Here is a 14,881-nt window from a genome sequence, read left to right as displayed (position 1 = left end):
CGTGCGGCGTCTCGATGCACTTGGGTGAGTAGGGAAGTGGAGTTCCACCTCCGTTTCGAATATTTTACCTAATTTTTAGTTCGTACAATTTGATTTTTTATCTTATTGTTATTTTTTAAAGTAAGCTCTATGCCCAGTGTGGGCTTGCACTCATGACCCTGAGATCAAGAGCTGCACTGACTGAGGTAGCCAGGTGCCCCCAAGTTGGCACAGTTTAATTCTGGACGATGGCTCCGTGCAGCCCGTGCCTCGTCAACACTGCTGACCGGGCAGCCCTCGGCTCTCTCAAGCCAGCACATTCGGCCCCGAACTGTCCATGTCCAAGTCCCGCCCATCTGGGGGTGACACCCCCAGAGCCATGGCCCTCTCACCCTGGGGAGGCACTGGCTAGGCGGAGGCCACCCCGGCCAGGAGAGCCAGGCTCTGGATGTGCCGGCTGCGCTGCGGGAGGGCCCTGCCTCTCCTGTGCCCGTGCTGGGCCGCGCCTCGCCCCCACCCCCGGCTCTGGGCAGAGGGGGGTACCGCGGGGGCTATGGGGGCAGGGAGGGACGGGGGGGCGCCCGCTTGCCTTCTCGGTCACCAGTTCTTGCTCTGCAACCTCAGGAGCCAGAAAGAACGTGTCGTAAGTGCCTAAGAGAGAAAAGCCCCGGTTCTGAGTTCTCTTTCCAGCCTTGGGTGTCCGCGGCAGAGCCCAGCTCCTGGGGCGACCCTGTGTACGCACCGTTGGCAGGGGCTGGGCTGAAGAGCACGGCCCCGTCCTCGGCCACCAGCACGGAGTCCAGGCACAGGTAGGCTGTGAGGGAAGGGGAGGGTCAGGGCGGCCGCTCTCCCGGGAAGCCGCAGAGGCAGGCTGGGGTGCGGCCGCCCGCCCCTCTGCGCCGCCCCCCACCCCAGCACATGGCCAGGAACGGGGCATTGGGGGCAACACCCCTCCTGCCCACCAGAGCTGCCTCAGGGCCGCTCCCTGCACATCAAGTTGGAAATGGAAAGGAGAGGAGGGAAGAGGAGGGGGCATGGAGGGTCCCAGCCCAGCCCCGAGTGCGGCCCCTCTGAGGGGTCCCAGAGGAGGCTGTGCCCCAAACGGCCCGGGGGTCGTGGGACTGGGGGGCAGCCCTCATTGTCCGTCCCCACGACGTGTTCCCATCGAGGGCCGTGAGCCTGTCACACTGTCCAGCAAGCTGCAAACCAGGGTAGTGTCTGAAATGCCCTCTTCCCCTGGCCACTTCTGCCTCCTTGGGGACAACGTCGCCCTGCTGAGGGGAGTGGCCGTCCACACAGCTCCCACCTGACAGCAGGGTCGTTGGCCTCAAGGCCCAACTTCCATGCACCTGTCCCCTGTGGCCCCCAGACCCCTTTGGTCCTAAGACCAGAGCCAGCACCTCCGGGACACTGTGGGCTCCCAACCACCTGGCTCCAGGCTGTCCCTGGGGCCCACATGTGCCTGACAGAGGCCGTGTGATGCCCTGGGACGCACGGAGGGGGGCGAGCATGGACCCACAGGACAAACCAGCACCTGGGTGCTCGCGGCGAGTGCGCAGAGCAGTGAGACAGGCGTGCGACAGAGCCCAGAGCTCGCACTCGGTGAGGGGCCGGCCCAGCTGGAACAGGAGCTTCCTCAGGGAGACGACCTGGGGGGAGAAGTCGCATCCGAGCAAGAGTGGTCCCGGCCCGCTGGCAGAGCGGCAGGGCGGGAACCACTTTGAATGAGGGGGTGTGCCTCCCACGCGGCCCACGCCTGGCCCTGTGGGGAGCAACGTCCCCGCGTGGACACAACAGGGGCTGCGAATCCAGGTGCCTGGCCAGAAGGTGTGGACCCTCAGGAGCTGAACAGAGAAGCACCCGATGACCACGTGATGCCACCTGCGGGCGCGCACCCCCAGGGCCGAGAGCAGGGACTCCAACAGGTGTCTGCACCCCCGTATTCATAGCAGCGTGGGTCACGGCAGCCACGGGGGGCAGGGACACGGGCGCCCAGCACGGACGAAGGGAGGAGGGGACGCGTGTCCCGCAGCCTTGAGAGGAGGGACGGGCCGGCACCTGCTCCCGCGGGCCCCAGAGGCCCGACGCTGAGTGAGAGCCGGCGCCGTCGTGAGGTGCCAGGTGCCGTCATAGTCCTGGAGACAGAGGGTGGATGCGTGGACGGGGACAGAGCTTCGTCCGGGAGGTGAGAGAGGCTGGGAGGAGGCGGGGGCTGGCCGCGGGGCTCTGGGACTGGCCGCCTCTGAACCGCACGCTTGGTGGCGGACACGGGCCGTCTTCCAGAACGTGTGCTCTCCCCCACCGTCCCCACCACACACAGGCTTCCCCGGAGCCGGAGGAACGCACCAGCTGGTCCTCCCCTTGGAGGCTGCGGGAAGAGCAAGGCCCCAGCCACCACCCTCGGGACACACAAGCGTTAGGGAGGGTCCTGGGGCAGCGTCTGCACCTTTGACCCCTCGCGCCCGGGGTGCAGTGCCTTGCTCTTCTAGTTGTGGCCACACTTCGCAACGGTGGCCGGCGGCCCACGTTCCGGCCCTCCCCACGCCCCTGGCCACGTGCGGAGGCTGCAGCAGCGGCTTGGAAACCAGGTCGAGCTCTGCAGCAGAGACCTGGGGCCCTGATGCCCGGCAGGCTGGGCCTGGGGTGGGGGCGAGGTCTGGGTGGGCCCTGGGGCAGGGAGCCTGGTGGTTAAGGAGCTGGGCTCCCGGTCAGCTCTGCCCCTCAGCGGCTGCCCACCCTCCAGCAGCGTGCACAGCTGCTCCATGCCTCAGTTCGGCCGTCCGAAAAGTGGGCTGTTGTCCCAGGCCATAGAGGCTGTGGGGCATGGGAAGGTGAGCCCAGCCCGGGGTGTGGTGGGGGTTTTCCTGCCTCGGTGGCTGCAGTGTCTACACACAAGCCAGTGTGGGTCCAGGAGGCCAGTGGAGACCGTGTGGGCTACGGCATGGACACACGTGTGCAGGGGATCTCCGGGATAGACGTTTGTTTTAAACTAACTCGAGTGTGGGGTGCCGGGGTGGCACAGTCGGCCAAGCGTCCGGCTGCTGATTTTGGCTCAGGGCATGACGTTAGGGTCATGGGACTGAGCCCCACGTCCGGCTCCATGCTCAGTGGGGAGCAGGTATCACGCCCAGTATGGGGCCCAGTGCAGAGACTGAACCCATGACCCTGAGATCAAGACCTGAGCTCCAATCAACGGTAGGGTGCTCCGCCAGCCGGGCCATGCAGGAGCCCGCCCCTGACTCTAAGATACTTAGGACAAAAAGGCGCCGCCGCCGCTGGCCACAGGGCCGGGGAACAGAGCAGCAGAGGGAAGCCTGCGGCTGCCGGGCCTCCTCCGGGGGAGGCAGCTCCCCGCACACTCCATTGGCAAGAACATTAACCCCGAAGCAGGGGTGTGCCTCCCTCGGTGAACGCGTGGGGTGTGGGGTTGCTCTCACGGGCGCCGCACCTCCAGGAGGGACGCAGGGGAGGCCTGGCCTGGGACAACAGCAGGCGGCGTCCAGAGCTTCCTCTGAAACAGACAGCTCGCCCGAAACTGGTGCACCATGGAGCAGGAGTGACAGCTGAGACGCCCCCCGTGCAGGAGACACAGCACCGCACGTGAGCCCACGGACCGAGCGTGTGCACGCGTGCAGGCCCCCACCCCCGGCACATGGCGGGAACCGCTATCACCCACCTGTTCTGCTGTGGCGCTAGCCGGCTCCCCAGCCCGGCCCGGGGACCCCTCCTCAGCCCTGCACGTCCTGGGCTCTCGGACTGCATCTCCAGGGTCCTCGGAATGGGGTGGGGCACTTCGCTGCACCGGGCTCCAGCCCAGTGCCCCAGACGCCCTGTCCTCACTTCGGCGGGCGTCTCCGGGTCCCCCCTGCTGCCGCTCAGGCTCCCGCCCCGGCCACAGTCTGGAATTGGGCTCTGACTTGTAATTGGAAAGGCCATTTTTCCCATCTGGAGAGGCCTTCCTGAGGTTTGGAGGGAAGACTTGGGATGTGGGTGGCTGGTTCTTGGTGGGGGTCAGCGTCAGGCAGAGGGTGCTGGGCTCGGGGCCATCGGGCGGGAGCCTGGGGAACGTCTGCACCTTCCGCAGGCACCTGCGCTCCGTGTCCCCCGGGGGGCGCTGGGAGTCCAGGAGGAGGCTGGCCAGCTGCTCTCCGTTTCTCACGGGGGCGAACAGAAGCGGCTCGGAGGGCTGGGCAGCAGGCTGCTTCGGGCTGCCCTGGGCTTCTTGGGCAGGGCGTTGGGGCACGCTCCCTGGGTCCACGGCTTGGCCCCCCGTCTGCCTCCTGGGCCCCATGCTTCCTGCGGCAGGCTTCCCGCTCCAGGCGCTCTCGGTGACATCTGGGCAAAAGCAAGGTGACTGCTGCAGGGGAGGTGGCCGGGGCCAGAGCCCAGGATGGGCATCTCCAGGGACCCCACCTGGTACCAGAGGGACCTGGCGCCACCCCTGCTCTCCTGGGCTCCCACTCCTCCCCACGGTGCTGGCCCCGAACCACCTTCATCTGCCTCCTCCATCGCGTGACCCAAATGATTCCGACTACGGAGCCTCCAGGGGCCCCCGGGCTCCCCTGCGCAGCATGCACGCCCCCCAGGGTCTTCCTAAGGTCGTCAAGCAGCTTGTTCAAAGAGCCTTTGCTTTCTAGTCCGATTACAAGAATGACGTCCCCGAAGGAGGACACGGAGTCAGGCTGCAGCCGCCCCCCTCCCCACCTCCGCCCCCCCGCACAGACGTCGGTGGTCTCCGTGGATGCAGCTGGAGACACGTGGCCCCTCCTTGTGGCCCGCAGCTTCTCCCGGGGCTGCTCTCCTCTGCCCGAGGGGAGCTGAGCCTCAGGCCCCTGGGCCCTGCTGCCACCAGAGGCTCCATGTGGCCGCCCCGAGGGCCCTCCAGGCTCCTTGCTGCAGGCACAGCACAGACACTGACATTTGTTCTAAACGTGAGACCGTGCGAAAGCCCCACGGGGGAGGGGAAACCCCAGAGGCTACAGCAGCAGCTTCTCCCGTCCGTCAGACACCGCGTGGTGCCGGCCAGTGGGAAGGAAGGGCACAGTGTGGCCGGGTCCTCGTCGACCTGCTCACAGACCCGCACGGACTGGCGTAGGGCTGTTCCCTTCTCAGCACGACCTGCGCTCCAGCTCAGGGGCCCAGGTGTCTGCAAGGTGTGCGGAGAGTGAGAGCGAAGGCGTCCGTCTGTGAGTGCGGCTGCAACACGGGTGTGCAGGGACAGTGCTGGGCTTGTGCACAAGTGTGGACAAGTGTACGAGTGCACCAGTAGGTGTGAGTGACCTCGCACGTTCACGTATGCTCCTGGGACTACGAGCAAGTGAGTGTGAACACGTGTGCGCGTGGGTGTTGGCGCGGTGAGCGTGAGGGCGTGCGCGTGCGCGTGTGACTGCGTGTGCGAGCACGCGTGCTCACCTTGAAATGCCCCGAAGGACTCGATGGACAGCACTCTCCTCCCGATGGCCGAGAGGCTCCGGCACAGGCGGCAGGAGGACGTGAAGAGCATCTTCTCCTCGCACAGCGCGATGATGCCCTGCGCACATGCACGGGAAGCTCAGCGAGGGAGCCCTGCCCTCCGGGAGCCCGCCCCTCCAGGTCTGTTTTCTGGCACGGAAAAGCCATGTGTCCTGCGATTACGGAAAACCGGGCCGTTCTAAGCCCCACCCCCAGCGACAACGCAGGGTTAAAGGTCAGCTTCCTCCTTCAGCAGAGTGCAATGCCACCGGGTCCCGGGTGAAGAGGAGCCCGTGGACCGAGGGGAGAGGTGTGCGGGCAGGAGGGCCCCGTGCGTGTGCGTGTCCGCGGGGCCCCGGGGCCAGAGGGGGTCTCGGGTCTTCGCCTCGAGGGTGACCGTGTACCTCGAGGTCGGGCCGGGCGCTGGGGTCTTCCGCCTGCATCTGGCGCAGCAGCACCTCCAGGTCCTGGCTCAGCCTGGGCTCCAGCTCGGGCTCAGTCCCGTACTCCAGGGCCGCCTTCAGCGTGGCCCCCAGAGAGTAGATGTGAGCCTGTGGCCCCAGAAAGCTGGTCAATGCCCCGGAGCATGGCTCGTTCCCCCACGGTCTCTGCTCCACTGGCCAGGAACACGTGCTTTGGGGGACTCCTGCCCCTGACAGCCCGTGCAGCACGGCCAAGGCAGGGCCTCCCCCCCACGGTGACTGTGCCGACACGAAGGCAGGGGCCTGCGCCCGTGGGTGTGGGGTCTCTGCAGGCCTCGCTGCACTGACCAGTGGATGCCCCGCGGGCTTCCGGCTCACCCCAGCCTCAACCCAGGGTGTGCAGATGCAGGCCCCCCCCCCCCGTGACGGTGGCCGTGTCCCCGAAGGGCGGGCTTCTCTTTTTAAACCTGTTTCTCTGGTTATGAATGAGACCGAGCATCTGTTCTTTGCTATTCACGGTTCTAACTTTTCCTCCTTATGCCCACTCATGGGCCTCGCACTCCACCAGGCTGTTTCCTGTTTGGGGTGCACCCCTGGCACCGGGATCCGACTGCCGGTCTGGGGGCCACACATATGTTCTCTCCATTTGTCACTTAGCTTTTGACGTAGTTCATGCATCTTTTGACATTCAAAAATTCTCACGTTTAGTTTGTGAAATCAGACCTTTTTTTCTTTAGCTGTTCTTAGGAGGAACTTCCCTATGCCAGGTTGATAGAAACAGCTTTCTTTTGTTTCCTCCCATATTTTTTTTTTTTTTAAAGATTTTTTTTTATTTATTTATTTGACAGAGAGAGATCACAAGTAGGCAGAGAGGCAGGCAGAGAGAGAGGAGGAAGCAGGCTCCCTGCAGAGCAGAGAGCCCGATGCGGGGCTCGATCCCAGGACCCTGAGATCATGACCTGAGCCGAAGGCAGCGGCCTAATCCACGGAGCCACCCAGGCGCCCCTCCTCCCATATTTTTGATAATTTTTATACATCTGGCTCTAAACCATTTGAAATTCGTCAGTGTGCTGGCATGAGCTCAGGATCTGGGTTTGTCTCCCTTGTACTGGAGAACAGCCCCGGAAGCATTTAGAGGACATTCTGCCCTCCACCACTGCTGGTCCTGCTGGCTTGCCCTAGACCCCTGGGACCCCTGGGCCCAGCAGGCCTCCCCTCCTCTGATGCTGGCCCAGGTGTCTGTCCTGTCCAGACTGTGCTATTTTAGTTACAGTAGCGTCACAGTGTATTTTCAGATCCTGAGGATAAGTTGTCCCTTTTTTTCCCTTAGAAAGTTGGATTATTTTCACATTTTTCAGGTTTTAAAGCACAAATATAAATTCTCCCATTCCCATTCACAAAATAAACCAAAAATGTTGTGATTTTATTGTAATTGCATCGATAATGCAGAATTTAGGAAGGATCAACTTCTTACATAATAACACACTTAGGAGGCCACCAAGATGGTGAAGATGGTCAGGATGTCCTCAGAGCCTAACCTTCAACAGCAGTTCAACCTCCACTCACAGCCGAGAGCCCCTGTGTGGGGCCCGTGTGAGCCAGTGCCTCGTGCTGAGGGACCTGGCGGGAACGTTGTCCACTGATGTGTCAGATAATGGGAAAACAGATAGACTTTGGTCCTGGCCGTGGACCCTACTGCTGGACTAGCCAGGAAAAAAGAAAGGACTCAATTAATAGGATCAGAAGTGAAAGAGGAGACGTTACAGGTAACACCACAAAAATACACAGGATCGTAAGATTAATAACAACTGCATACCAACGAATTGGATAACCTAGGAAAAAATGGATAAACCCCTAGAAACATACAACCTATCAAGACTGAATCATGAAGGGGGGCGCCTGGGTGGCTCAGTGGGTTAAGCCTCTGCCTTTGGCTCAGGTCATGATCTCAGGGTCCTGGGATCGAGCCCCACATTGGGCTCTCTGCTCATCGGGGAGCCTGCTTCCTCCTCTCTCTCTCTCTCTCTGCCTTGCCTCTCTGTCTACCTCTCTGCATACTTGTGATCTCTGTCAAATAAATAAATAAAATCTTAAAAAAAAAAAAAGACCGAATCATGAAGAAATAGAAAGTCTGAACAGACCATGAATCGTAAGGAATTGAATCAGTAATCAAAGACCTCTCAACAAAGAAAAGCCAGGACCGGATGGTTTCTCTAGTGAACTCTACCAAACATTTAAAGAATTGATACCAATCCTTCTTGAGTCCTTCTAGAAAAGTGAAGAGGAGGGAACACTCACAAACTCATTTTGTGAGGCCAGCATTACCCTGATGCCAAAGTCAGGTAAGGAACCAAAGGAAAACTACAAAGCAATATCCTGATGAGCAGAGATGGAAAAGTGCTCAAGAAGACATTAGCAAACTGAATTGAGCACATCAGAAGGATCGTACACCATGGGCGCGTGAATTTTATCCCTGGGTTGCACGGGTGATCCAGCTGACCTGCCAGTCAGTCGGCAGGATGACTACAGTAGTAGAACGAAGGACAAAAATCGTATAATCATCTCAACAGATGCAGAAAAAACATTTGACAAAACTCAGCACCTTTCATGATAAAAACTCTCAAGAGATTATGTACAGAAGAAACAGAGCAAAATCTCAACATAACAAAGGCCCCATGGGACAAGCCTCCAGCCAACATCACAGTGGGTGGTGACAGGGTGAGAGCTTTTCTCTAAGATCAGAACGAGACTAGGGTGACCGTTGTTCCCTCCCCTATCAACAGAGCATGGAAGTCCCAGCCAGAGCAACCAAGCAAGAAAAAGAAATTAAAACACCCACACTGGAAGGGAAGAAGTAAAACTGTCTCCATTTGCAGACAACGTCCAAAAACCCTAGGGACTCTGCCACAGCTCTCTCGGAACAGATCAGCAGATTCAGGAAAGTTGCAGGACATGGGGGCAACATGAAGCAGTTAGCTCTCTTTCCATACACTAACAATGAAATACAGGAAAAATCAGTAAAGAAAACAATCGCATTTACAATAGTATCAAAAACAAAAAAAAATTAGGAACAAATTTAACCACGGAAGTGAAAGTTTTGTGCACTGACCAGTTTCAGACGCTGGCAAAAGAAATGAAAGAAACACGAACACATGGGAGGATACACCGTGCTCACGGGCTGGGAGGCTTAGTGTCATTACGACATCAGTACCTCCCCAAGTCCTCTCTGGACTGGATGCAATCACTATCGAAGTTTGTTTTTTTTTTTTCACAGAAAAAAAGCATTTTTCACAGAAATAGAACAATCCTAAAATTCATATGGAACCACAAAAGACCCCTAAACAGTCCAAGCAGTCCTGAGAAAGAACAAAGCTGAAGGCACCCGTCCTGATGTCAAACTACTCCAAAGCTACTGTAACCCAAGCGACCATACTGGAATCAAAACAGACACGTAGACCAAAGGAACAGAATTGAGAGCCCGGAAGCAATCTCCTGTCTACACAATCAACCAATATTTGACGAGGGAGCCAATAACAGTCCAGAGAAAGGACAGTCTCTTCAACAAATGGTCTTGGGAAAACTAGACAATCACCTGCAGAAGAAAGAACTTGGACTATCTCACACCACTTACAAAATTAACTCAAAATGGATGAAGGACGTAACGTAAGACCCCAAGCCATAGCAGTCCCGGAAGAAAACAGAGGGAAAAACCCCAAGACACTGGTTTTGGCAATGACCTTTTGGACGTGACACCAAGAGCAGAAGCAACAATAGAAAAACAAGTGAGGGGGAACGGCACCGCGTGGCAGAGGAGACCGTCGGTGCAATGAAACGCAGCCTACGGAAGGGGAGAAAGTATTTGCGAACCATCTGTCTCATAGGGAGTTAATACCCAAAATTTAGAAGAAACTCCTACAACTCAAGAGCGAAGAAATAATCTGATTAAAAAATGGGCAGAGGAACTGAAGAGACACTTTTTGAAAGAAGACATCCAGATGGCCAAGCAGACATGAGAAAAGATGCTCGGCGTCACTCATCAGCAGGGAAATACAAACCCAAAGCACAAGGAGAGTCACCTCACATCTGTGGCTATGGCTGTTACCACAAAGACGAGAGATAATATGGGAGGATGAGATAATGGCGAGGATGTGGAGAAAGGGCAGCCCCTGTGCACGGCGGGGGGGAATGCGACCTGGTGCCGCCACCGTGGAAAACGGCACAGAGGCTCTCCGACATCCCAGACCGTACTCTCTGGCACTTCCACTTCTGGGTACGGATCCAAAGGAAGTAAAATCGGGGTCTCAGAGACGTGTGCACTCCCGTGTTCGCCGCAGCTTTACTTACAGAAGCCAAGACGTGGAAGCAGCCCGTGCCTGTCTTTGGATGCATCGGTAAAGCAGTGCGGTCTAAGGGCGTCTGGGGGGTCAGTGGTTAAGCCTCTGCCTTCGGCTCAGGTCATGCTCCTGGGCTCCTGGGATCGAGTCCCGCATCGGGCTCCCTGCTCCGTGGGAAGCCTGCTTCTCCCCCTGCCTGACGCTTCCCCTGCTTGTGTGCTCGCTCTAATAAATAAAACCTTTAAAGGGAAAAAAATGAAATGTGGTCTAGAGATACCAGGGAATCCGATTTGGCCGTGAGAAAGGAAGCCTTTGAGGGCATTACGCTGCATGAAACGCGTCTGACAGAGAAAGACGAACACCGTCTGATCCTACTTCTGCGTGGAATCTAAAAACGCCAAACGCACAGACACAGTGGAGGGCGGGTTGCCACGGGCTGGGGCTGGGGGAGACGGGGAAGCTCTGGAGAAAGGACCCAGAGCTGCGGCCGTGAGGCGAGTGAGCTCCTGGCATCGGACGCGTGGCTCAGCGACAGGGAAACGAGGACTTTGGGGCTGTTCCGAGAGGAGACCCCAGGTGTTCTCACAACCAAAAGAAATGGTGACGGCACGACGGAAGTGCTAACTAAGCCGCTGGAAGGGAGAGTCTGCAAAACACAAGCGTCTCCCATCGTCAGTCTGTGCACAAACCACGCGTGTCAGAGGTCAGTTAGGTCTCCGGAGAGCTGCGCTGATGCCCAGAGGCAGGGACGGCCTGTCCCCTCGTCTTGCGTCTTGGTTTCTCGTCTCTGGAAAAGCGGTGCGCTTCACCATCCAGCCCTCCCGCTGTACTTACTCCAGACTTGCTACAGTCGTTGGGAATCTAAACGGAACACTTCACCTCCGGCCGGCAATTAGCAACACGAAGAGAAGCTACTTGTTCCCGGGATGTACGTTTCCAGCTGGACTCTCGAGTCTCTTGTTCTATGATTTTCCACCGGAGCCTCTTAGATCTCAGGCCACAGACTTGTCATCCAGACAGGGCAATCCTGCCCCCTGACCTCCCACACCTGTCCCTGTTGATGTCCTGCTGCTTGCCCAGGGCCCCTGGGCCACTACCCCACCTCTCACAGAAGACACTGGACCCTCAGCCCTGGTCCCCATGTGGAGGGCAGCCTGCCCGCCCTTCTCACACACCGACCTTGCCGATCACACCCCGGTCCCCTGCCTGGGCCCCCACACAGCCAGTGTCCGGGGCCTCCCGAGGGCGCCAAACTGAAGTCAAGCTGCGGCACAGACTCGGGGCAGACGCCATGTCTTAGGGACCTGCTGGTGGCTGACGCTTGGGGTGGAAGGAACGTGAACCCTCTGAGCCACCACCAGTGGGCGTCCGGCCAGGGTGAGAGCCGCGTGCCTGCCCTGGGCACCGCCCGCCCCCATCTCAGCCCTGAGCATAAAACCGGGCTCTGTTCCTGCAAGGGAGGGGGTCTGCGTCTGCGTCTGTGCTTTGTTCCCTCCAGGGACAACGGTGCCCTCTGTCCAGTCGTCAGACTATCTAGTCGTCCGCCCCTCGACCCACTCACACGCGCCGGCCCCCACCCCTGACGTCCGTCCACCCCCGTCACTGCACGTCTGAGTCTGGCGCGACGCCAAGGAACCCCCCACTGCTCCTGATGTACCGCCAAGGCAGGCGTCGCTGCCACTCAAGGCCTTTGCACGTTCCCTCCTGTCCGTCTTGGCAAGTGCTTCCTGGTCTGGATCCGGCGAACCCTACTCACACTTCAGGTTCCACCCTGGACATCAGTCTCAGAATGGCCTCCAGGGACTTTTGAGCTGGACGAGGACCCTGTCATCTCCTTGAAAGACCCCATTCTCCTCTCTCAGGACCCAGCCCGCTGCCCACGTCAAGTTCATCCCCTGTGAGGACCATGACCCCCACGGAGCAGGAGCCCACCTGTTCTGTTCCCTGTGAGGCCTGACACACACGTCTGTGGACAAGGGACAGTCATGGTGGGTGGGGGGTGTCGATGTTGTCCTGGAGCCTGAACACGCTCGCGGTGACAAGGTGCAGAGGAGTCCATGAGGGCCTGGGGCAGGCCTTGAGGGCTGGCTATGGTCATCGTTTCAGCTTTTGGGAATGAGCCCGTCTCTGAGGCATCCTGGGCAAGGGTTGGGATGTGCAGGGGATGGTCCCAGGAGGGCTGGCTTCCATGCAGCTCGGGATCTGGGGAGCCTGAGGCATCGTCCCAGCAGTGGTGGGGCGGTGGGGCGGGGCCACGGGGGGATTCTGTGTGCGGAATTCGGGAAAATGGCTCTGTCTTTGCCTCTCGGTGGGGAGGACAGCGGGTGAGGGTGTGGGCTCCGTGTTGACACGGCCAGGAGGCCCGGCCCGGCAGGCCGCACTCCTGCCACCGTCCAGAGGCCCAGAGGCCAGGGCCAGAGGTCTCCTAGTCGAGCAGCGGGGGCTGACGCTGTTGGGAATGCCACCAAGAAGACACATTTGCCACCGTGGTCCTCGTGGGCAGGGGTCGTGGCCCTGGGCTGCGGGCAGGAATGGGCACCTGAGCAGACACGGTAAGTCCGTGGCACGTGTCCTGGGTCTCCAGAAGGCAGCACCTGGGGGGTCCTAACAGCCCCAGGAACAGACACTAGAGTGAAGCCGATCCAAGAGCAGGACAGAGACCCCGGGATCACGGCCCGAGGGGGGACGCACGCAAACCCTGGGCCCGAGGCTTCGGTGCACACCGGCAGGCCCTTTGCGCGCGTCGGGTAAGGAGAACTTGCCAGCTCCGTGGGTGGAAAACCAGAGAACTTCACCCGCTGGGAAATAAGGCAACTCGTAGTGGGACCACCGCAGAGACGCTTTTAAGGCTTGGGAGCCGCCCCGGCCGCGGGCACAGGCAGGAGTGCGGGCCCGTGCTCTGCCTGCCTGCCCCGCGCCCCGCAGGGAGCCCGCGTGCTCTCTTTCTTCGTTGACGCCGGGTCAGGGCTGCTCAGCCTGGGAAAGCTCGTCGAGCTGCAGGCTTGTGACGTGTGTGTCTCTGCAGGCACGTTCCATCTCCATAACAAGTCGGGAAAACTCAACCCCTTCTTGAAGAAATCCCGGGGGGGGGGTAAAAAAACACTGGCAAGTGGAGGCGGTACCGGTGCTGCCGGGCACGGCGGGCAGGACACAGCGTTTCGCGGGAGACTCACGGCCTCGGAGAGAAACGTTCATGTGGAAAGGAAGCCGAGTGTCTGACTGGTGTCGGGGGAACTTGCCGAACTCAAAACAAGGAAAAAGTGACAGATGACAGCAGAAACCGGTGGAAAAAGAAAACAAAGACGTCCAGAGAGACCGTGTGGCACGAGGTGGGGTCTTTGAAAAACTAACCAAGGGAACGCCCCCCGCGAGCCTGACAGGGGCAAGGAGGTGGAATTTAGGTCCCACAGACAGCACGGTGACAGGGGACAAGGCGACCAAGCGGCAACCACTAAGAACACAAGGAGAAAGGGGCCAACTTCAGAAACGGTTGACCAGAAAGCTCTCAACGAGAAAAACAAACGTCAATCCCATCACTCCAGGTCCAATCTCACAAAAGTCTTCCCTCCGAGGACCCAGGTGTCCTGATGAGTAAGGGTGACGGGACCTCGGGGACGGGGCAGTCGTATGAGCTGTCGTGGGCAGAGGAGGGGACGCTCGGGGCGCTCGCCCGGCCTGGAACGGTCCCGCCCCGACGTGGTCAGACGTGGCCAGAGACGCCAGAGGAAGCGTCTGTGGATGGGACGTGCCGTGCGCTGAGGATGAGGCTCCCGCCGCTTTAGGTTTTTCTAAGAAGGAAGGAGGAAATTCACGTCCGAAAACAAGTATGCGGGGCGCCTGGGGGGCTCAGGTCAGGATTGCAGGGTCCTGGGATCGAGCCCCCGCCCTGCTCGTGGGGAGCCTGCTTCTCCCTCTCTCTGGGTTGCTCCCCCTGCTGGTGCTTTCTCTCCCTCTCTGACAAATAAATAAATTTAAAAAAGAAAATAAGTTTGTAAATATTAAAAATCTTAATGGTCATTTCAAAGGATGCAGAAGCGCTTTCCTAAGGCCGGAGGTGCGGCCACGGTAGAGGACTGGCACAGAAGGGCTTCGTGCCGCCAACAGCGCCCTGCCCGGGGGTGGGGTGCGGGGAGATGCTGCTTTCAGAGCCCTGGGGCCCCCACACAAGAGGCGCGTCCCCCACACCACACTGCTGGCCGCGGCGCAGCTCCCGGGGCAGACAGCGGGACGGGGAGTGGAAACGGGACGCAAACCCTTCGCACGAGCTGCTGAGCTGATCAGCCAGAGAGAAAGACGGAAGAACCTGTAAGTTCCGGGAAACAGTCCACGGATTCAGCGCGACGGCTGGACGGAGGATTCAGATGTTACAGGACTGTGCTCTGCAGACCGGCGACAAACCAGAGATGACCACCGCGTCGGCATGTGAGCGGAAAATTCCAAGTCCCTGAGACTCAACTAATGAAAGGCATTCGGACTCCTACTCAGGGCCACTGGGTGTTGAAGAGCGAGGAGGTGAAGGGGTTTATGCAGGAGACGCGGTACAGAGACCGCTTCTCCCCAGAGGGATGGAGAGTGCGCGCCCCTCCAGCAAAATGCCAACAGAGCTTCTCGCGGAACTGGGTAACTCATTCCGACATTTATGCGCAAGAATAAAGACCAAGAGGGGCATCTGGGTGGCTCAGTGGGTTAAGCCTC

General features: G+C 59.3%; 1 protein-coding gene across 2 annotated transcripts in view; it reads right to left on the bottom strand.

Annotated features, from left to right (window-relative positions):
* The window catches only part of KNDC1 (kinase non-catalytic C-lobe domain containing 1), a 62,145-nt gene that overhangs the window by 37,014 nt on the left and 10,250 nt on the right, over positions 1–14,881 (bottom strand). For both annotated transcript variants that reach the window (XM_046027433.1, XM_046027432.1), the window contains exons 4-9: positions 5,835–5,981; positions 5,392–5,509; positions 3,656–4,314; positions 1,514–1,628; positions 722–793; positions 569–630 (exon numbers count right to left, since the gene is read on the bottom strand). In XM_046027433.1, coding sequence (XP_045883389.1) covers positions 569–630; positions 722–793; positions 1,514–1,628; positions 3,656–4,314; positions 5,392–5,509; positions 5,835–5,981 — 1,173 coding nt within the window. The remainder of the gene's footprint in view (positions 1–568; positions 631–721; positions 794–1,513; positions 1,629–3,655; positions 4,315–5,391; positions 5,510–5,834; positions 5,982–14,881) is intronic.

This window comes from Meles meles, chromosome 13 (assembly GCF_922984935.1).
Source record: "Meles meles chromosome 13, mMelMel3.1 paternal haplotype, whole genome shotgun sequence".
NCBI classification, from domain to species: domain Eukaryota; kingdom Metazoa; phylum Chordata; class Mammalia; order Carnivora; family Mustelidae; genus Meles; species Meles meles.
The sequence above is the reverse complement of the archived record's forward strand: the minus strand, read 5'-3'. Positions and strand labels throughout refer to the sequence as shown.